Raw genomic sequence first — 20,831 nt, forward strand, 5'->3', positions numbered from 1 at the left:
AACCATAATTTTCTGCCCTGACCAGACAGAAGGGGCTCTCCTTGCCCATTGGAACATTTTTATTTAAACAGAGAAAATCAGGATTCCTTAAGCCTTACGAGGAATTGAGCTACTTCAATTCAAGTTTGACCCCCTGTCCATAAGTACAGCTTTCAATCATCTTCCCAAGCAATATGCTACTCTCATTCAGTGCACAATTAAACATCTAAAACTGCATGAAGCATTTCAGCAAATTCTCTTTTGCTGTGCGAATCGGGTTGAACTCCAGGTTCCTGCATTCAACGCCATGGTCACAATTCTGATTTTTGACCCTTCCGAATGATATGCAAGAATCATAGCAGTCGTTTTTCTGAACCATCAGAATGGAGTTCTAAGCGCATTTGTTCTACAAGTATCCTTTCAACAGCGTCGACAAAGGTTGACACATTCTGCCGTATTTGTATAGTTAAGGAGTTCGCCAATTCCTAATGGATCAAAATTAAGAAACCAGAAAGGGGTAAAAATCAGTTAGAAAACTAAACAAACACATGTGGAATCAATGAGATGCATAGGTCCAAACAAAAAAGAAAATTTTTATCATCTTCAGAAGGTTTCTTTCACCATTTACAAATGTATCATCTCCACCATTCATGTCACATCACAGTTGTCAAACTTGCTCTTAATTTTCAAATAAAGGGTTCAGATGAGACAATATGAACGGATTTGAAAGAAACACACCTTATTGAACATAAATATTAGACAGAGCCCAATTCACTTCCAGGTCAGTATAAGAATAGCCTCACAAATCCCTTCAAAATCACATTTCGCAAAAATCGGAAGGTAAAAAATTTATAGAAAAAAAAAAAAAAAAGGTTATCTGATAGAAGTTCCCCCTCATTAGTACGTGTCAACTAAAGCCCTTTTTTTTTGTTCTCGTTTATTTTGAAGAGATTGAATAACGCACTCGACACATACACTACTATATACATACAAAACATCGATATATACATATAGTGAAAAATATAAACACAAAGATATATCTATGTAAAAACAGATTGTCTTGCGTTTCTTTTTCATCTTCACTTTCTTCTCTCTTCTCTGCAAGTTGGCACTAACAAAAAGACTATTTAATCATCTATCTTACAGCCAAGACACCATCTAGCATTTTGCTTTTGCCACTGCTCCCATAGATATGGTCTTATAAAAAAAAAAAAAATGTGAAAGAGGCATGAGTTAATTATACAAAGCCGGCCTCCAGGAATGTCTATGCTTGTTTAGAAGCCTAAACGACAGTAATTGCTCTTTCCAGAAACCATGGGCAGGTTTCTGTCTTCCAAAATGCGCCTACTTTACATTGATGGAGTCATTTTCCTATTGTAGGAATAAATCGTCCAAGAAAGTCACAAATCTAGATATACACACACAAATGCATGTTCATGCTTACAGCATCATAGCTAATTGAAGGTTTCTTTTAAGAGCTCCAAATTTTGAAACTACAGGAACTTTCTTTCATCCGAAAGTTTTTTTTTAAATGTATATTCATTTAATGCGCATTACTTTTTTAAAAAAATAAAAGAAAGAAAGAAAAAAAGAAGCAATGTGGAAAGAAAAGAAACAAAAATAAAGAAAAAATAACACTTACCTCGACTTTGCAAAGAAAAGTTAAAGAAATCTCCTTTGAATGATCTGAGCTCTTGAGAGATATCAGCTTCAACGGAGAACTTAATACTGGCCAACCTTGAGGGAACTTTATAAATGCATCAACTCCGCCAACCATATGAGCTACTATAGTCTCAACTCTATCCAAGTACTCAAATGAGTGTCTGCAACGGGAACTACATCGGTTTAAAAACTCCATATGACAAAGATAGTATAGTATAATCTACTGAAAACTGATCAAATAATTTAACCTATTCTACAAATGATAAAATGTCAGAACATCAGAACTACACAGACTTGTGATAGGTAACAGTCTCACCTTGATTTATTTGCATTGTTTACTACAAGTCGCCTTAGAGTGCAGAGAGTAATCCTATCTTGTGTTTTTGTTACAAACCACCGCAATGAAGACTTACTGCAGAGTAGATTCCATGAATCAAATCAGAAAAAATGCTGTTTGGTTTTGTTTCACCTAGTAACATCTCATGTTTATGAAAAGTAATGTAGTTTGTGGGACAGCGAACCATTCAGAAAGCCTTTGCAGAAAGAGATCTTGCTAATAATAAACAATGGATTAAAGAAACAGAGCATCATCTGTAAAATTGATATTATCAAGTAATGTCAAACTTATGACATTTTGTGGTTACAGGAGATGAACTTGAAGTGAGTAAAAGTTTTTGAGATATCCGAAGCTTTTAATTGCTAGGAGGACAGTAGTCTCCAAAGTATGGCTTCTGAAGATTCAAGCACTAGCTGACACCAGTTAAGCAAAATCATTATAATCATAAACATTACCATGCTTAACAGCCTCTTGTAACTAGTAATTTAGTTACACAGAAACTAGATAGGAGCTGATTGTTGCAAGGCACAAGGCAGAACATAGTTACCGTAATTCACCACTGTCCTACAAATCATAATTTGAGATTGCTGGATCCAAAATGTGGTAAACTTAAGTCTCAATAAGCTCATTGGAAAAATTAGCTTCTTTTTCTTCCTTGTTTAGCCCTTTTTGAAAGGTGTAGAGAATATTACTTATCTTAGGTAGATAATAAAATTTTGGCCAAAACTAGGCAAAAAAATTAAGACTACTTTATCATATTCTGACTTCTTTTTTTGATAGGTAACAAATCGTTTTAATTAATAAGAGGAGAATGTTCAAGTACACAAGAATAACCCAAAGAATTTGAAGGAAACCGCATACACAGCTAAAATTAGAAGGAAACTTCACAAAATTGTCATTGACTAGAAAGAAGCATATGAATTGTGAAAGATGCCTGAAGAGGTAATCTGACATGAATTCAGAAATTAATGACTTCAGCTGACATGAGACATGATCAAAAAAGCAAGCAATAGAAGACTTCAGAGAACAAAAATAGGTTTCCAGTTCCAGTTGATCTTTGTCAGACTGGGAGTTTAGTTTAACCCACAATTATCTTCGAGCAGAAAATTGATTGCTCATTCACAGAATGAGGTTTTCCAGTGTATGCACTCCAAATTTTGTTTATATCAATCAGACTAAGGAAAGAGAGACATTGTGGCATGATTTAGAATCCAAACAGCTAGAAAAGGTTAAGACAGTTAACAAGAGTGCAGTTTACAATAACGGTTAAGAGATGTGGTACAAGTTGAAAGACACCCAAGATAACCCATAGTAACCAAAATTGTTAATTTAACTAAGGGAGAGACTGAAAATGCATTGCCATTACAAGAATACCACAACGTCTAATCTATATGGCTTGAAGTGTTCTAATTGACATCTCTACAGAAAGTAAGAGATAATTAGTATACTTTCATACTCTTGGAAGGAGGTTTTCATCCCAAAAACAATCATTCTCTATAAAATAATCGGTCCCCTGACCCCGAAAAACTGATATTTAGCTAGTTTTGGATTTGTGAATCTAGAAAAGATGAAGCAGAAGGCTGTGTACTGAGTCAAGATTCCCAGAAACATAAGACCATTGATTAATATAGGTTTTGTTATAAGAAGGTATAAGAAACATCTCTTCAAAACTCTACTCTAGTGAACCAAACTCTTCTATATATTTTACATATACCACAATATACATTTCTTTAAGGTAACTTTAGTGACATACTTTGTCATGAATGATGAAAGCTCCAATGCGGACTTTCTAAAATGTTCAATAGGGTGTGACCTTATCAGCTTTATAGAGGTTGCCAATGATGCATTACATTTAAGTTTGACTCACATCTAGCTACTTCAACATAATGTCCTCCACATTCATTGTAAGATTTACATTCAGCCTAATAAGGATTATAATTTGATATTCTACATAAATTTCAAAAGAGGTGAATAATACACATTTATTTCACCCCATGACAGACGTATTTGATATTACTAATAATCATGTTTTTCCTTCTTATCAAATTAGGAACATACAGGTCCTTGCACTACAGTTCAGAAACAGAATTCAGCCAAAAAAAATAAAAAAGTCTCCATGAGACAATAGAAATTTAAAAACTTTAAAGAGAAATGCCAAAGACAAACCTGCGAGATTTTGCAGCATCAAGAATGTCAGTTATGTATACATCATTCGGAAATATCTGGACAAAAATACTAAGAGCATTAATTAACCATCATAAAAACAATGGAGTTTGTAACTGGTACTAAATTGATTAAAAAAAAAAAAAAAACTACTTATTACCTATAGGAAGTGCTGACTAAGAAACAAATCATGGATAATGCGTTATAGAAACAAATTGTGAGAACCTACACTCGAAATCAAGGGCCACTGAGGGCAACTCTTATAACTAAGAAAATCAAGTTACAATGTGCTGCGAAAGTTAAGAGAGCACAATATTTAAAGGATAATAAAACTGCTTTAATTCCTACACCCAATGGCTCATTAGCCGTGAAGCACAATAAGCTTGATAATCTACTCCCCAATTTGATACACATGTGAAAGTTAGGTAGCAATTTAAGAATGGCTCATTAGCCTTGAAGCACAATAACTTGATAATCTACTCCCCAATTTGATACACATGTGAAAGTTAGGTAGCAATTTAAGAATTAAGAGACTTTAAAGATAGACACAAAAAATTGATCCGCGTAAAACAAATAATATCATTTTAACTTGTGCAACCCAAGAGAGTATAGTTTGCCCAGGAGGCAGCCCTAGGGCAAGAAGTTTAGAGGTCACTCAGACTTTAGTCAAACCCAGGCATTCCTATATTTTATATTAATATTACAATTAGACAAGCACCAAAGCATAAAACACCATCCGCACAAGCAACCAGCAAGTGAGGAATTTAAAACCACGCTCGAGTAACAAGTAACCATGTAAATACAACATTACTTGTCGTTGGAATACCATAGAAAACTCAAAGTATCTGTTAACTCAACAAAAATTTTACGTCTTGGATTACAAGAGCTTTACGTAGGGAAAAATTTCAAAATACATTTTTATAAGTAAATAATCATTTAATTAAGAAGGAGAATGCTCCAGCTCACAGGAAGTATACTCAAGTTAACTCCTAACTTCTACCCAAAAAAAAAAGTGGAACGTGCATTGCCTAACATAGACATCCAATCATAGAAAGTTTTCAGAAATAGAGAAGCAAAATCAACATTTGTAAACCCTTCAAAACTCTGACTATTCTTTTCACTCTAAGTAATCCACATAAGGCACAGTGGAATAGACTTCCATATTTTACCACTCAAGAGAATGACCATATTTTCCTTGCCAACAAGAATATATCAACAATCATACTTGGCATTGTCCATCTAACCCCAAAAGGAGTAAAGGCTAGTGATCAAAGCTCTGTTGCCACTAAACAGTAAAGCAGAAGGTGATCATTGTTTCTCCACCTCACACATACAAAACCAATCCACTATAATTGCCCCTTTTTGAAGATTATCGACTATCAAGATGTGATCATTGTTTCTCCACCTCACACGTACAAAACCAATCCACTATAATTGCCCCTTCTTGAAGATTATCGACTATCAAGATCTTCCCCCAATGCAACTGTCCAATCAAAGAATTAAACCTTTCACAGAACCTTTGCCTTCCATATATTCTTCCAAAAGACTCCAACATCCCCTTTTCCTCTAAATGCTTCATAGTAAGATCAAACATCAAATTTATCTGATCGTGAAAACCTCCAATACAACCTATCCTCACCTAACCATACAGGACATTAAAGTACAATTTTTATTTTTTTTTTATAAGTAAGAAACCAATCTCATTAAAAAAGCGTAAGGCTTCCCTTAGTAAACTGGGAGTATACAAGGAAATACCTAATTAGAAAGAGAAAAGCGAGCAAAAAAGTCGGCAAAAGTAAAATACAAAGGGTGGACATAAGCCGTAGTCCAAAAGTACAAAATAAGGTAGAACGATGATAGAATCTCTTCCAAGGTACTTCCCAAATCCTTAAAGTTCCTATTGTTTCTTTCCTTCAATAGATCCAACTCTAAGTTCTGAAAAGCTAGTAAAAGAATGACTTTTCAGTATTTCATTCCCAACTCCTCCAACCTACACAAATACGAACAAGTACAAAGGCCTTAGTATCTATAGCTAATGCAAACAAATTGGAAAATTGGTCTCGAAAAGGAGAATCTCCAACCAGAAATCGTGCCAATTTGAACATGAGAACCATTTTCCTACCACAAATTTGATAAAACTTGAAAATAGATTTGAACTTCATCTAATGCCTTTCCACAAACTCGACCCATGTGACCCCCTTCAAACAGCCAAAGTCCAATAACTCCAATCCTCTACACATTTCACCCTAATAACACGTCTCCACAATAGGTCATGTTCTATCCCAAATCTCCAAAGCCACTTCCCTAATAAGGCTTAGTCAAAAGTACCCAATTTCCTTACCCCAAACCACTGACCTTAATAGAAGAACAAACCCTATCCCAATCCACTAGATGAAATTTAAATTACTCCCCCATATCTCCAAAAGAAAATTTGTCTGCAACTTTTCTAGCATATTAACTACATAAATAGGCATAGTGAACAGAGAAAGAAAATAGGTTAATAAGTTGGATAATGTGCTTTTGATAAGAGTAAGTCTATTGGATTAGACTTATTATCCGTTAGTGATAAATGCAAAGTGTTAGAGTTAGATCAAGATTCTTCCTCTATAGATAAGCTTTAGACTAGTTGTATTGTATTAGTCTAGGTGTCACAGGCCGAATTTTTCGCTTGACAGCAGGTCCAGTTTCAGCCCCGTGATGGCCTTAGGCACAGCACCAAGCAGTCCTAAGCAGCCCCAACATCTTCCCAAGCCACTGTACAGCAAGCTTTAGGAAGCTCTTTTTGCACCAACCCGAGGTTAGGGAAATCACCAAGCACCGCACAACACAACACGCAGCGTTTCCTTTTACGAGAGCAACACCTCCTAACCTTTACAATTCACTCAACGAATATACAAAGGAATGACTAGGGTCCTTACACACAATGGAGCCTGTAATCCAATACAACTCAGCCACCAAGGCTTTACAAGGAAACCCTTCCCCGAACAGTCACTCACCTAGCTCTCAACGTGGCTGGCCCTCTTCCAGCACACAATCGTTTCCAGCAGCACCGCAGCCCTCTAAGCTTGTTTACAGCCACCTTCAACTCTCTGGTTTCCAGCACCCTTTGGCCTCCTGCACTTTGGAATGCTAGTCCCCTCTGCAGCACACTTTCTGTTTCCAGCAACCTTGAAGTCCTCTTGACTTGCTCTCAGCTACTCGTAACTCTCCAGCATACATGCAGCACTCAACTAATTCTCCCAGCATGAAGCACACTTAGCAAAGTCTGTCTAGAGTAAAAGTCTTCTAGCAATGAAGCCCCAAGCTTCTATTTATAAGCTCCAGCAGTTCTTCATGCTCCTGGCAATGGGCTGCCACCTGGCCCACGCCCACTGCCCTCAATCAAGGCAGCATGGCATGCTGTCACCACTCAGCATGCCCAGCAACCAACCAGCCATGTGTCACAGGCTAACCAGCCCAATTTGAACTCGCCCATCCATGCCTCTCTGCTGCACAGCAGCATTTCAGCACCCCATAATACTCAGGCCACGTGTAGCAAGCATCTTGGTCCATTTGAATTTAAGCAACAGCATGTCTAGTGCACTGCCCCCAAGGCAGCACACATGCAGGTCCTCCTGCAATCGCACAGCAACCCACACAAGGTAGCAGCAGCTCATCCAATGCACTGCCAGCCCTCTCATTATCAGAGACAAGCCCCCAGCACATTTCAAATTCGCCCACCAGCAACTGAGCTACTGTCAGAGCCTGTCTGAACTCGCCCAGCAGCATGTCTTCCCAGTAGACAGCTTGGACAGCGCCCCTGACAGCATCACTGGCACACAGCAGCTACTCATCCTCATGAAGATCACTTGGGCAACGCCCATGGCAGGGCCACTACCACTTTCAAATCCTTTTGCACACCCAGCACGTGCAGAAGCCTTCTGGTGCACTCATTGCACACGTGCACAGCACCATCACTTGGGCAGGACAGTGCCACCACATGGCCACTTCCAGAAGGCATTTCACAGCATTCTCAGGGACATTCTAGGCGCCATTTGGCCCCTCTCAACAGCATCTAGCAACAGCATCAAGTCAGCAAGCAACTAAGGGTCTGGGCCACGCCCAGCCCACTCACAAGCCCCCACCAACATGTCCTGCGCCCCACAGCAGCTCTTGGGCCTCATCAGCATTAGCCATGCTCCAGCATGGGCCAAACCAACGAACTCCTTGCAGCATCCTGAGCCTTTTCCAAGCAACAACACTGAGCCATCTTCCTTGCATCCATGGCATGCCTCCCTCATGTCATGGCTCGGCGGACAGCAAGGGTGCAAGGCACACGCCCCTGCTGCCGCGCCACAGCCATTGTTAAGGCCGTGACACTAGGTCTCTATAGTCTTAAGATAAGCTAGATAGTTGCTGTTACAGTTTATCTTCATGTAAATCACGTCTAGTGTTTATCTAGATGTTTCTATTCTCTATAAAGGTAATGCACTGCCATACGGTTTAGTATGCAGTTTTCCTAAATATTCTATAATTCTATAAAGTCTTCCTCTCTTTGACAAATACAATTTTTTCCAACCTACCAAACTCCTCTCCATCTTTTCAATAATAGAACTCCAAACCACACAAACCTTAAAAGATGACCCAAAAGGTAATCCTCGATAAGTCATTGGACCTTACAACCCAACACTGCAGCCAAGTCAAATGCCCCTAATACATTGCCAAAAAGTACTAACTTACTCTTACGCAAGTTCACTTCTTCCAAAAACAGCTTTAAAACAAAGTAGTAAAGCACACCTAGTAACTCTAAGGTGTTTAGAACCGCATCACAAAAGGACGGTATCATCAGCAAATAATAATTGAGAAATCTCCATATTCCACCATGATCTCCCCTACATGGAACCCTACCAAAATCCCACCTTGAACTACTATGGATAACATTTTTCTACTTCAAGCTATATAACTGACCATGACAAGACTAAACATAATATAATTACAAGGCAGAGTGCATACTAAATTCTTTTAGTATAAATGGGCAAGCAGTCACCTAGTTCCCCAAGCAAGCACTATAAGAACCAATATTTTTTTTTTACTTAATAAAAAAGGGGAGATTAATTATACTTTATGCATCCATGGTTCGAGTCGAGTTTAATTTGCCAATCTGTGGTTTAAATGGTTGTATTTTATTCACCTAAAGTCTAATTGTATTTGCTTTGCTTCATGAGTTTAATGTATTCAAATTATGATGAAGTTGTTCTTATGTTTTATAGGCTTTCTTGTCGAGACATGTAATTTAAAGATATATTTGGGACTGAAAAGATCTCAAAAGAAGTGTAACTTTTTAAACCACACATTGACAAATCAAACTCGACCCAAAACACAATGAGTAAAGGACAATTACCAAAGAAAGAAAGAAAGAAAGAACCAGCAACCTCTTTTGACTACATATCTACAAGTTGTCACCTGAATATTCTAATTCCTAGAGCACATAAAAAACTAAGTGACCACTTAGGTTCTCGAGCTACTCAATCTATTAATGGTAACACCACATATTTCTAAATTTTTATTTTAACAAATTCAGAACTCCTTATGATGTCCTTTCAAGCTAAGCTGACTTCTCTTTTTTTTAAAAAAAAAAATAAAAATAAAATCATGCTTGGGGTACAGGAATGATGGTTGGTTCACCTAAATCTTGGTAACAAATTTCTTGTCTCATGACACATCACTTGCTTCAGCTTTGTAACTACTGCAAAGTCTTTAATTTTAAAGTACATTATCTAACTCGTATTGTTAATGAGGAAGAAATTCATGAAGAAATCATGAAATAATTTCATATTCTGATACCTCCACACTCTTTAGCTCCATAGTCCCCTCCCGAACTTCTATTAGTAACTCATGATTTATTTCAGATGGTTCAATGATGTCTTCAATCGTATGTTGATACAAAAGGCCTTCTAACTTTGGGATGTATGTCCGCAATGACAACCTAATGCAGTTTTCTGTGAATGCAATGACCTTTAGACCTGTCAACGCATCCTCAATCTGTTCTATGGCATCAAACCTAAAACAATTGGCAGAACAAGCATATATAAGGCATGGGAATAAGATAAAATTCAAGCAAAAAAAAATAATGTAAGCCCACAGTGGCTGAATTACCATCTGTACATATAATCAAGATCCTGCAAAGACTTTAAATTATTTTTCTTCGTCTCAATCTGATCTTCAAGTTCCAATAGCTGCAAGGTAAAACCAAATCTCTTTATATGGTATAAATGGCCACAAGGTCAACAGATTGAATTAAAAATAAAAATTATCAGATGATTAGTGAAGTACAGCATATATGAAAAATATAATGCTCTATTTTTGGTGTATTAGCACAAACACTTTGGCTCCATTGCATGCAAAAACTAATAAGAGATGTTAAAGCAAAATACGACTACAGATCATACAAAAACCATTAAGTTTGAAAATTATATGAATAGGATTGTGAACTCTCAACTAAAAGATACAAATCTAAATTAACATAACTTCCAGAAACTAAACACTATCAAATAAAATGATTTAGTGAATGAAACCTCCAACTTGTGATCCGCACAATCATTCCTCAAATTTAACTGATCCTCTGTACTTGAAGGGCAAATAACATGTGCACCTGCTTTTGTTTTCTTCAGACCCTATAAAATGGCATAGAAAATAAGATGTTAAGGGTTCACATAGCTTATAGAGCTTAACACAAAAATACAATGAGATGGCTAGAATTAAAATTTTGAGACACCCATTTAAATGTTTCATTCACATTGTTGACGTTATAATGAAAAATTATGTCTATTCTCTCTTAGTGAGCTTGCACTTTTCTCCCCTTTTCAATTTGAAGGACGAAAAAAATTTATTACTCACTCCAAAAACTATGATATCCTGAATTGTGAAGGCGTTCTATTAAGTCTCATATTAGATAGGTGGATCGTCAATGCATAACATGGGCATGCACTAAATCTCATATTGGTTGTGTAGGACAGTAGGTAGAACTGGGATATATAAGTTATTCCATGTAGCTCCAATAATGACTAGTACTTCTTAGGTATCACGCAGGTATAGCTAGCACTTTCCTGAGTCGTGACAAAACCTAATGACATTGCTTCAGAAAATATGCCCATCAATAAAGAGCAATTTACACATTAACCACATTAAATCTATTTTTTAAACATGGCATACTATTTTATAAGAAATTTATGATAATAAGCATATGTAATGATTATTGTTGGCGAGAGTTTTAGTTGATGAAATCTAGCATAACGTTTAAAATCAATCAGTGAGAACTTTTTTTGATAAGTAACATCAGTGAGCACTATCTTAACAAGATAGAATCCAGATTATACTAAGAACAGAAACTGTCTGTCTCTGTTGATATGCAATGTCAGGGAATTCCAACAAACTCAACTCAAATCAGCTTAACAAAGCGTTGCCCCCAACTCTTTGTTACCCCCAACAATATGGTCAGGTCGTATTCAAAAGCTACTCCATCTAGGACCATACTTTCAGTTAAATCATGGGTCAGCATGACTTCTTCTTACCACCAAAGAAGTCCAAATTAAAAGTTCTAAAAATTTATTGATTTTGGAGAACTGACCTGTGATGCAATAAAATCTAAAACACATTCCAACCTTTCAAGATCTGCCTCCAATCTATTAGAATCTGCAAACAGAACAAAACAAATTTAATCAGCAAAAAAGGGAGTGTATGCACATGTTTGTGTAAAATGTCAGTGCTACTCTTACCTTCCACATTGGTTCTAGTAAGAACCTCAATTTCATTGGAGAACTCGGTACTTTCTGCCTCCACCATGTTAAGCTCCTCTTTTAGACGTTCCAAGTATGCATCTAGATTAAAATCGATCCAATTCAGAACCAGGATAAAGTAAGAGAAATAGACAACAGGCAAAATGAATATGAACCCAAAGAACTTATCCTACATTTAGTTGCTCACGAAAATAAAATCCATCTATCAAAATCTCCATATCCTTTTACTTTCCAGACACATCAACCAAGCCAAAATGCTTATACCTGACACAATTGCACAATAAATTTTACAATCTTGGATTAACCTAGATCACACAATTGCACAATAAATTTTACAACGTTGGATTAACCTAGATCATTTTCTTTTGTTGGCCGTAGTAGAACCCAAAACACAAGGCTCTCTCTGGTACCATTTCATATAAAATTTTCCTTTCGTGGTGCATTTTCTCAGAAAACTAGCTAGCGCGTATATATCTTTTGGTAATTTTGTTTCTTTTTAAGTTAATAAAATCCAGAAAATGTGTTCTAAAAAGTGCATCCCAAACGAACCCAAGCAATTGCATTTATCATTGACAATTAGACACCCGTGCCGCTTGACAATAACTTCAAAAATAAAAAATGAAAACATCAAATTTTTCTTAAAGTGCTTGTACATTATATCATAGGAAGACTTACCCAAATCCTCAACCCCTAAGGAACTAACATCTGAGGACTCTGACACAATTTGCTTCACTCTGCTCTGCATAATAGAACCCCCGACAAAAATCAGCAAGCTCAAAGTAACAACGTCAATATATTCTAATATAAGAAATGGACGAAAATGCAGGGGGCACTTTCAGCAGTACCTCGAGGTCGAGAGCGCAGTCTGTCAGTAATTTCTCCGAATCTGAAGGGCTTAGTTCGGTTACATCGTCTCCGCTACATGCGTGGAGATCTGCGAGCTCTCTTATTCGACTAAAAACCAAAAACCAAAGACATTAAAAATAATCATAAATAAATAAATAGGGATTACACACTATGCGCGGAGAGAGAGAGAGAGAGAGACCTGTGGATGGCATGAAGGTCGAGGGGCTCTGAAGAGATATTGGTTTCCATTGCTTCTGCCATTTTGTTCTCACTGTCGAAGTAAAAATCCTGAAACTCCCGCCCTAAGCTCCACGGAGACTGACGTGATTCACAACGTTTTGTTGAGAGGGAATTTCAAAATGAATTTAATGGGCTCAAACCCGAACGGATTGGCCCACAAGTAAGAGGGATGGCTAGGCCCAGAACGGAGTAGGGCCGTGTTAGGTGTATAGTAACAGCATTCATAATAGCTTACGCATTTTTTTCTCAAAAAAAAAAAAAAAAAAAGCTTACGCATTTGAGATATTTATGTAAAATGGTTAATTAAATTCATTGAAAAGGTTTTATAAATTGAATATATTTATGTAAAGGTTTTATAAAAGCATTATAAACGTATGCATAGATTTTTTATAATTTTCTCTCCCTCTCTGTCTTTCTTTATTCATTTTTCTCTCCCTCTCTCTTTCATCAAAAAGCAAATATATATTTGGAAAATAAAATAAAGAATAATGAAGAATATTTAAATGATATAGACAAAAAAAAAAAAGATAATCAGATATAGAGTGCGTTTGAAAAGTCATTAGATAAAATAGAAAAATTAGCTTTTAGTTAACTATTTTAGATAGAAATATAGGAAAATCCATTGTAAATGTAAATGTAAATGTTCTCAAGACAATTTCCGGAAAGCTTCTCAAGAATTTTCAAAAGTTTAGCATTTCATGAATGAAACTTCAACAAAAAGTTTGAGATTTTTTAGCATCCTTCTAATGCCTGTAGCGAAAGTACTGAATAATTTCTCCATCTTGGGGAATAATGATGTTATTGAGGATTGATTGGATCAGCTTGTCCCAAAAAAAAAAAACAATAATATACCTTTACCAAACTTAAGCTTAATACTGTCCGAATGAAAATCAGAGCAAACTGTGGAATTAGTAAAAGAGACAATGATTTACTAGCACCTCATTTGCCTAGTAACCAGCTACGTGGGCTCTAAATGGTAGCACATCCAATTTCAAAGCATCACCAGTTAAAGAACAAGGATGTAGATTTCTTTTTTCTTCTCAAATAATCTAAGACAATAAAAATCTGAAACTTTTTAAGGATGTTCAGAGCCTGTCTTGTGTTTCCAACTGGTTTATTCCAGTAAAACCGTGAAGATGCAAATATTGCTCTCTGAAGCACACTGCCTCTCTGCCTCTGCAACCCAAGCTTTACTCACTAATTCCATAACATACAAAAATCAACTTAGCTTTTGAACCGAATCGGCAGGATCAAACAGATATTCTCAACATTTAAGAGTGTTGTTCTAACTACCAAATACGGTATAACCCAAGCCAACAATCTACAGTACCTCATGCCCATTACCTTAAACACCTCCAACTTCCGCAAAATTGACCTGTCATGTTCTGCAAAATTCCACATCCCACAGCTAAAACTTTAGAACTACTGCACCCATAACTTAAGGTTCTTCTCTAACTAAGATAAACACAAGGTATAACATGTAAGAGCACTGTAACAAAATACAATAATAAACAAGCCATAGACAAGCAACAAACAGGAGCATCACATGCTACATCGCCCACATATTAATTAATGTTATGCTTGTTAACGACTTTATTTTCTGTCTTTTGTTTTATGTTTGTAAGTCAAAGACATTAACAAAACAACCCAAAACACAAAAATTGTTTTCACCTTTATGTCACATCAAAACATTTTTTTCAAAACAAAAATAAAAAAGACTCCAAAACACATTAACAAACGTACAATAGCCACTAATTTCAAAAGGAAAAGTCCATAATTATAAATATAAGAATTTCACAATTATTTTATTGTTGCTTGTCGATGTTATATACCATTCAATAGAAATTTTCTAACATAACATTCATGTATGTAGTAGTATAAAGATTCTCCCCATTAATGGTTTCAGATTAAAAACTGAAAATCAAATAAAATGTCAATCCGACAGGTTGCTTTCTAATAATTCACAAGGAGATTATCAAATTCCTCTACAATTCAATTAGATGCGAAATATACAAATATTCAAATCAGGTTGCTTTTAACAACTAGAAGCTCAGGCTTGCAACCTAACAACCAGGAAGCATTGTTTTTAATCTCATTAGGACTTGGTGCAAAGGGAAGAACCAGCCTTGAGCCCCAAACCAAGACCAACTGGATCTGTAGACCATTAGATCCACTACCAAGGTCCAAACACAAGTAATCTTGACAGGTTCGTAATCACAGCCGCCCATAACTGAACCCATTGGTGAACCCTAGCCACCTGCATGGACATAAAAAGAACAATTAGGTGGATTCATAAATTAACTTTCTTCCCATCAACAGAAGTTAAGCTACATACACACACACACACACAGGCAGGGTGATGTGGAGGGAAATATTGAAGATGTAGTACAAAGCCAACATGAGATTCACATATAGATTCCAAATTAGATCCTACATAATTAAAAACCTTACAGCAGAGCAATTAACAAGAACTTAGAGAAAATACATACAGCTTGCCATCACGCCGTATAAAGTTCAATTAACTGGCAGTTGGAAGGTAGACCCTGAAGATGTCTCGCTTTCTAAGTTTATGCCTGCAAGTAGGGCATTTGTGCTGAATAGCTATTGCCACCTCAATGCACTTCTTACAGAAGATGTGACCACATTTCGTTGATGTCTCTTCAATCAACTGGCCCATGCAGATCGCACAACTGAAGGTAGGTCTTTCATGCTGGGGTTCAGAATGAGGCAGAATTGGAGGCATGGGAACATTACTTTTCTGCCATCAGAAATTGCAAGGGTTAGTTTCAATGTTATGATTGCATGTACACTTGCTATTATTGCAAACATCCAGAATCTGACCCTAAGACTTCTAACTAACCCGTCACAACCAATGCTTACCAAGTTATTCATGACTAGTCAGATGATTCAGATTAAGACTCCAGATTGAACTTAAGGCCATTATGCACAATTTAATACTTGAAAATGAATGGCCTGAAAGAGTATCACTTGGAACACACGTGCCTGAATAATGTGGCATTATTCAACACATTCGACCGCATTTTTAAGTTTCAGTAGGAGTTGGCCCTGAAAATGGATCTTCATAAAGAATATCATACTCCACCTAGGTAACCAGTTCACATATATCGATAGCATGAAAAGGTTGATTACACATGCATGCGAGCTACATAAATAAAGACAACTTTAAGATCAACTAGCTTGACGCCCAACGAACTTTATACACTACCTGATAAAATATGCTGGTGCGCCCGATCCTTGATCCCTAGTAACATTTTTCTCTCATTTTCAATTTCCTTTTTGAGTTGTCCAGTCTTTCTAAAAATCGCTAAGGGTTAACAGATGATATGGAATGGAGAAGGATGGTCATTTTTGAAATGTTTGGACATACATCATGGAGTCAACATAAAAAAAAAAAGAGTTTAGTCATATTTTGGATAAAGAGAAATCGGCCGAAAACAATAAACAAAAGCCAAATGAATCTAAATAAGGGATGAAAGTATGAGGTGTCAAACAGCAGAAAGGAATAAACAAATTGACCTATACTATCCTTTTTCTTCACTTATAAAAAAAAGTCTCGCTTCTTTTTATTTTCAGGCCACTGTATTCTGAAGGGGCAGGCACTCTCTAGCCTTCATTAGCTAATATAATAGGTCATAATGTCATAGTACCTCTGAATGCACACACATGTACATATTCATACATTAATATAATAGGAAAAACATCAACTGATAAGTCAAACTTAAAGAAAGTCAAACCCATGTTTTGACAATTTAAATTAAAACTTATGCTAATTGTACGGTTTCAAAGTTTCAACTCATAGAAGGGAAAAAGAAATACTGAAGAGCGTATCATGACAAAGACCAACAAAAAGGGCAGATCCCAAAAGGAAAAAGAAAAAGAAAGAAACTTATACAGAGAAATAACAGCATAGTCAAGCAAAAAGCAAAAACAATGCTTCAGTACTGACCTTGATTTTGTTACTGACTTCCATGTTCAGGTAAAGTTCCCAGTTAAAATGCACAGACTCAAGACTGGAGAAGCTGACACATGCACCTGTCTCTTTTTTCACAGAAAGGAAAGAGAACAACACATTCCAAAGTACATTTCTTTATATTAGGAAAGATGTGGGGAATAGTAAACTATTAAATAAAATGACCAAGAAATGCATTATAGTTTGATATGGCAAAAATCAGAAAGAAACCAAGATTCTAATAGTCATGTGAGTTTTTGAGGAACTGGTTACAGCAGAGCACCATTTGAGAACTTATTTATAAAAATGAAGAGTGGGAGCGCAGCTGAAAAAACAAGATTCTAATAGATTATCAAATGGAGGCAAAAATCAAGAGGGATATGTTATTTTCACTGCTACTCATGTTGCCCTTAGTACTATGCACCCGCAGCAAAATAACAAGATTCATAAAGAATACTAATGTCAGGATGTGTAATGTGTAAGCACAAGTCAAACATGTGACTGACATTCAATAAACTTTGTAGCATGTAAGCAATCATGGTGCGGTTGTGTGTGCGTGCGCACACGCGAGAGAGAGAGAGAGAGAGAGAGAGAGAGAGAGAGAGAGAGAGAGAGAGAGAGAGAGAGAGAGAGAGAGAGAGAGAGAGAGAGAGAGAGAGAGCGTTCTAACTATTTAAACATTCATTTACACAGTTTATCAGTCAAGCATAAAGCTAATAAGATAAAATGTAGACACTTAAACACTAAATAGAATTTAGAGTTGTGAAGTTGAACAATAGTGGAAGGACAGGTTACAGTTATTATGGATGAATTGCTCAAAGTTAATTTCATGCATTCAGAGTTCCTTTTATTACATTATTTAGTAGGCTGAGACTTTGGGAGTTTGAAGTTGAAGTCAATTTGCTCAAAGTTGATATCCAATGCTTTCTAAGTCTCACATAAAACAACATTAATGATTAGACTCTCACATAAATAAATGTTTTTCAAGCAAATGCCTCGATCAAATAAAATAACAAGGAAAAAAAAGCCCACCCCTATAGAGAGAAAAGCTCGGCAATCATAGCATCTCAAGAAAAAAGAATACACACACACATAGAACACGAGAATATAGGGGTGAAAAGGGCCAGTGGACCTGAAACATGACTGCATGCTTCTGCAGGATCATGGAACCTGTCTATAACTCCACAGCTTCTCTGAGAACGGTTTCTTTGAGAATTGCTCATTGCCTAACAACAGGAGAAACTCATTTAGAGAATTTCAGTTGAAAAACATGTAAGTTCGCATGAAAGGATAGATAATATAAATACTATAATGCATACTTCTGCAAATTTCCTTGGGGAGACCACAACAATTTCTTCATCAATGAACTCGGCATTAACTAGAGTTTCTCTTTGTGAGTATCCATTCTCTCGAGGTTGTGCATCTCGAGGATCAGTTAGAGCTGTGTTCTCCTCAGGAGGTGGATAATTGAGGTCCAAGTCAAATACCATCCTTCTCCCCTTGAAGCCTCTTGCACTCCCTTCGGGACATTCGCTTGATCCATTTAAGCTCATGCTAAGAATCATATTTGCTGGTTTTTAAAGTCTTGCGACCCTAAACATCCAGAGACATGAATAGCTTATAAAGGAAGGAATCCTATATCTGATTTATTTCAAAGAATCTATAATTTACGATAACCTATCTAACCACCCAATTTCCTGAATACCCAATTTACTGAGAAATTGATTAAAAAGAAGACATACCTATTGCTTCAAGAAAACACACACACACGCACATTAAGTGATCGATTTCACACAAATGATTCAAGAGAAAACACACATCCGGCGTTTGGATATTGTTCTTGAAAACTTTAAAACAAAAAGATGCATAAAGATAAGCACACGTTTGGTGGGTAATCTCGTTAAAAGAAATTCTTCTATGAATATTACTTACAATGCATTCTTCTCAAGAAACATAAATGATCGTGTTTTAGGAGAAGAATGGCCAAATAACTTATAAATGTTGTTCAGATTTATTTCGTACTTTTTAAAAACACGCATGAAGTCCAAACCGAAACTGATACTTAAACTAATTTGATATACCATTTAACGAAGAACTAAAGAAGAATTCTACAGACCTGGTTCAGCCAAACCAACTAGGCTTTAAGCTTTCAACCAAATATGAATACGAGAGAAAAATCGAAAAACAAAGTAGCACAAGAAATCAAATTGGAAATGAATCGATTATTACACACATGGCACGCCCATATTATCAGTGAAGATACTAACCAAAAATACCAAATGCTAACGCAATTCTTCTGATAATCCAATAATAATAATAATAAAAGAACCCCGAAAAGCCTTAATCGATCAAACATCAATTTCAATTGACTCTTTTTTTTAAAAAAAATAGTTAATTTCAATTGACTTAGGCAGAAGATCATACCTGTGGATATAAAATCAGAACCTGCGTTATGATACAAAGAATAGATGATAGATTTGACAACAATCTTATAGAATAATAAAAAATGATAGGATAAGAACAAGGAGACTATTTTCTGCCTTTCCATATAAATGCGTATGCACTTAGAATACAATTACAGGCTACAGCCCAAAGTCTTCTTCCTCTCTATGGTTTCCTCGTCATTTTCGAGAAAATTTAATAGTATTGCTCGTTTCAATGTCTTGAGCGTACTATTAAATTTCTACTCTCTCATTTTCACATTTTGGCCTCTCTCTCTCTCTCTCTCCCGCTCTAACTTATAAACACGGACCGGATGCGGGTTGTGTGCAAAATAGTTTTCTTGACCGAATTGTATCCATTTTTTTTTTTTAGCAGAATAAAATAAAACAAACTTAAATAATTGTTCAGTTTATTTCATACGATCATGAAATAAAGTTCAAAGAGCTACATTTTATTTTTGATAATTCAAATTTTTACGATACATAAAACTCTTATTTATAAAAATATTTAAATAAATAAGTACGGCAATCATCATCAAATCTAATTATAGGATATTATAATCAATTACCATCAAATCATACTTTATTTAATTATCATCAAATATTTGAAATCAAAACTCCAAATTTATTATAACATTCCTTTGAACTCAAAGTATAATATTTTGAAAAATTGAATATGATTTTATTTTTAATTTTTTGATATGGTAGATGGCAGCGAATACTTAAAACTCGCTGGATTTGGTAGTAAACAGTGGCAGTGATTGAAGGGGGTCAGCGACAGTAATCAAATATGAGCCTTTAATAACAATATACCAAAAATGGTAAACTATGAGCCAAAATGAGGCAAATTATGAGTCTTCTAACTATACTACAAATGCGATAAATTATGTCAACAAATTGCCAAAATGAGAGCGAACAAATGGCTAAAAAGATGCCAACTATTGGTCTTAAATGGGCATGTGTCTTTCAATAATACCATAAAGGTTGGGCTTTGATTTATAAACAACACCACAAAAGCCAAAATATGGGTCGGGTCAACAACATAACCAAAAATATACCAAATAATTGGCCAACAAATTGCCAAAAAATATAAGGCGTTACCCTTTTTTTTTTCCAACTGTTTTTTTGTTTTTTTTTTCAATCTTGGATTGCAAAGTGGGTATAAGTTATATCTTCATACACGAAATAATCTTCAATCACAAAGTTTGTAACTTCACTCAAATGCACTAGTGAAATGGTAAGTCAGTGACTTAATGAGTACATCATGCGTGAAATAGTGTTATGTAATGAACCCAATCATTTAGAAACATATGACTAAAATCACGCATGCAATAATGTTTCTCAGTATTAAAAGACATAAATTCATGTTGATGCACAAATGCATATAATATATAATTATATTACAAGTAATAACCCTA

At 35.9% G+C, this 20,831-nt stretch overlaps 2 protein-coding genes across 5 annotated transcripts; both read right to left on the reverse strand.

Moving 5' to 3' along the window:
• Positions 1 to 18: 18 nt before the first annotated feature.
• On the reverse strand, positions 19 to 13,082 carry LOC133858598 (uncharacterized). Its single transcript, XM_062294077.1, has 12 exons — positions 12,962 to 13,082; positions 12,762 to 12,870; positions 12,592 to 12,655; positions 11,896 to 11,997; positions 11,748 to 11,812; positions 10,696 to 10,794; positions 10,277 to 10,356; positions 9,965 to 10,181; positions 4,145 to 4,200; positions 1,958 to 2,053; positions 1,622 to 1,802; positions 19 to 464 (listed from the first exon to the last, which is right to left on the reverse strand). The coding sequence occupies exons 1-12, from the start codon at positions 13,021 to 13,023 to the stop codon at positions 333 to 335; spliced, it is 1,263 nt and encodes a 420-aa protein (XP_062150061.1). The 5' UTR covers positions 13,024 to 13,082; the 3' UTR covers positions 19 to 332.
• A 1,790-nt stretch (positions 13,083 to 14,872) lies between these two features.
• Positions 14,873 to 19,690, reverse strand: LOC133871927 (pre-mRNA-splicing factor CWC24-like). Of its 4 annotated transcripts, none has more exons than XM_062309418.1 (6): positions 19,397 to 19,690; positions 18,292 to 18,565; positions 18,105 to 18,198; positions 16,970 to 17,055; positions 15,492 to 15,760; positions 14,873 to 15,259 (listed from the first exon to the last, which is right to left on the reverse strand). In XM_062309418.1, exons 2-5 carry the CDS (start codon positions 18,535 to 18,537, stop codon positions 15,521 to 15,523), a joined length of 666 nt encoding a protein of 221 aa, XP_062165402.1. In that variant the 5' UTR covers positions 18,538 to 18,565; positions 19,397 to 19,690; the 3' UTR covers positions 14,873 to 15,259; positions 15,492 to 15,520. The 4 variants fall into 4 exon arrangements, with proteins under 4 accessions (XP_062165402.1, XP_062165381.1, XP_062165397.1 ...); XM_062309397.1 differs by having other exon boundaries at positions 16,970 to 17,061; XM_062309413.1 differs by lacking the exon at positions 19,397 to 19,690 and adding an exon at positions 19,089 to 19,339 and having other exon boundaries at positions 16,970 to 17,061.
• Between the last annotated feature and the right edge of the window lie 1,141 nt (positions 19,691 to 20,831).

The sequence above is a fragment of the Alnus glutinosa genome, chromosome 1 (genome assembly GCF_958979055.1).
Source record: "Alnus glutinosa chromosome 1, dhAlnGlut1.1, whole genome shotgun sequence".
NCBI lineage: Eukaryota > Viridiplantae > Streptophyta > Magnoliopsida > Fagales > Betulaceae > Alnus > Alnus glutinosa.

What these genes read in the sequence shown, in the direction of transcription:
- LOC133858598 (XM_062294077.1), bottom strand. Translation starts at nt 13,023, where the DNA reads ATGGCAGAAGCAATGGAAACCAATATCTCTTCAGAGCCCCTCGACCTT. An exon ending in GTGCGGATCACAAGTTGGAG is followed by an intron (nt 10,357 to 10,695) that starts GTTTCATTCACT and finishes TTTACCTTGCAG; the next exon opens with CTATTGGAACTTGAAGATCA. An exon ending in GATGCTGCAAAATCTCGCAG is followed by an intron (nt 2,054 to 4,144) that starts GTTTGTCTTTGG and finishes TCTACTCTGCAG; the next exon opens with TAAGTCTTCATTGCGGTGGT.
- LOC133871927 (XM_062309397.1), bottom strand. Translation starts at nt 18,537, where the DNA reads ATGATTCTTAGCATGAGCTTAAATGGATCAAGCGAATGTCCCGAAGGG. An exon ending in CCCCAAGGAAATTTGCAGAA is followed by an intron (nt 18,199 to 18,291) that starts GTATGCATTATA and finishes TCCTGTTGTTAG; the next exon opens with GCAATGAGCAATTCTCAAAG. An exon ending in AGCATGCAGTCATGTTTCAG is followed by an intron (nt 17,062 to 18,104) that starts GTCCACTGGCCC and finishes CTGTGAAAAAAG; the next exon opens with AGACAGGTGCATGTGTCAGC.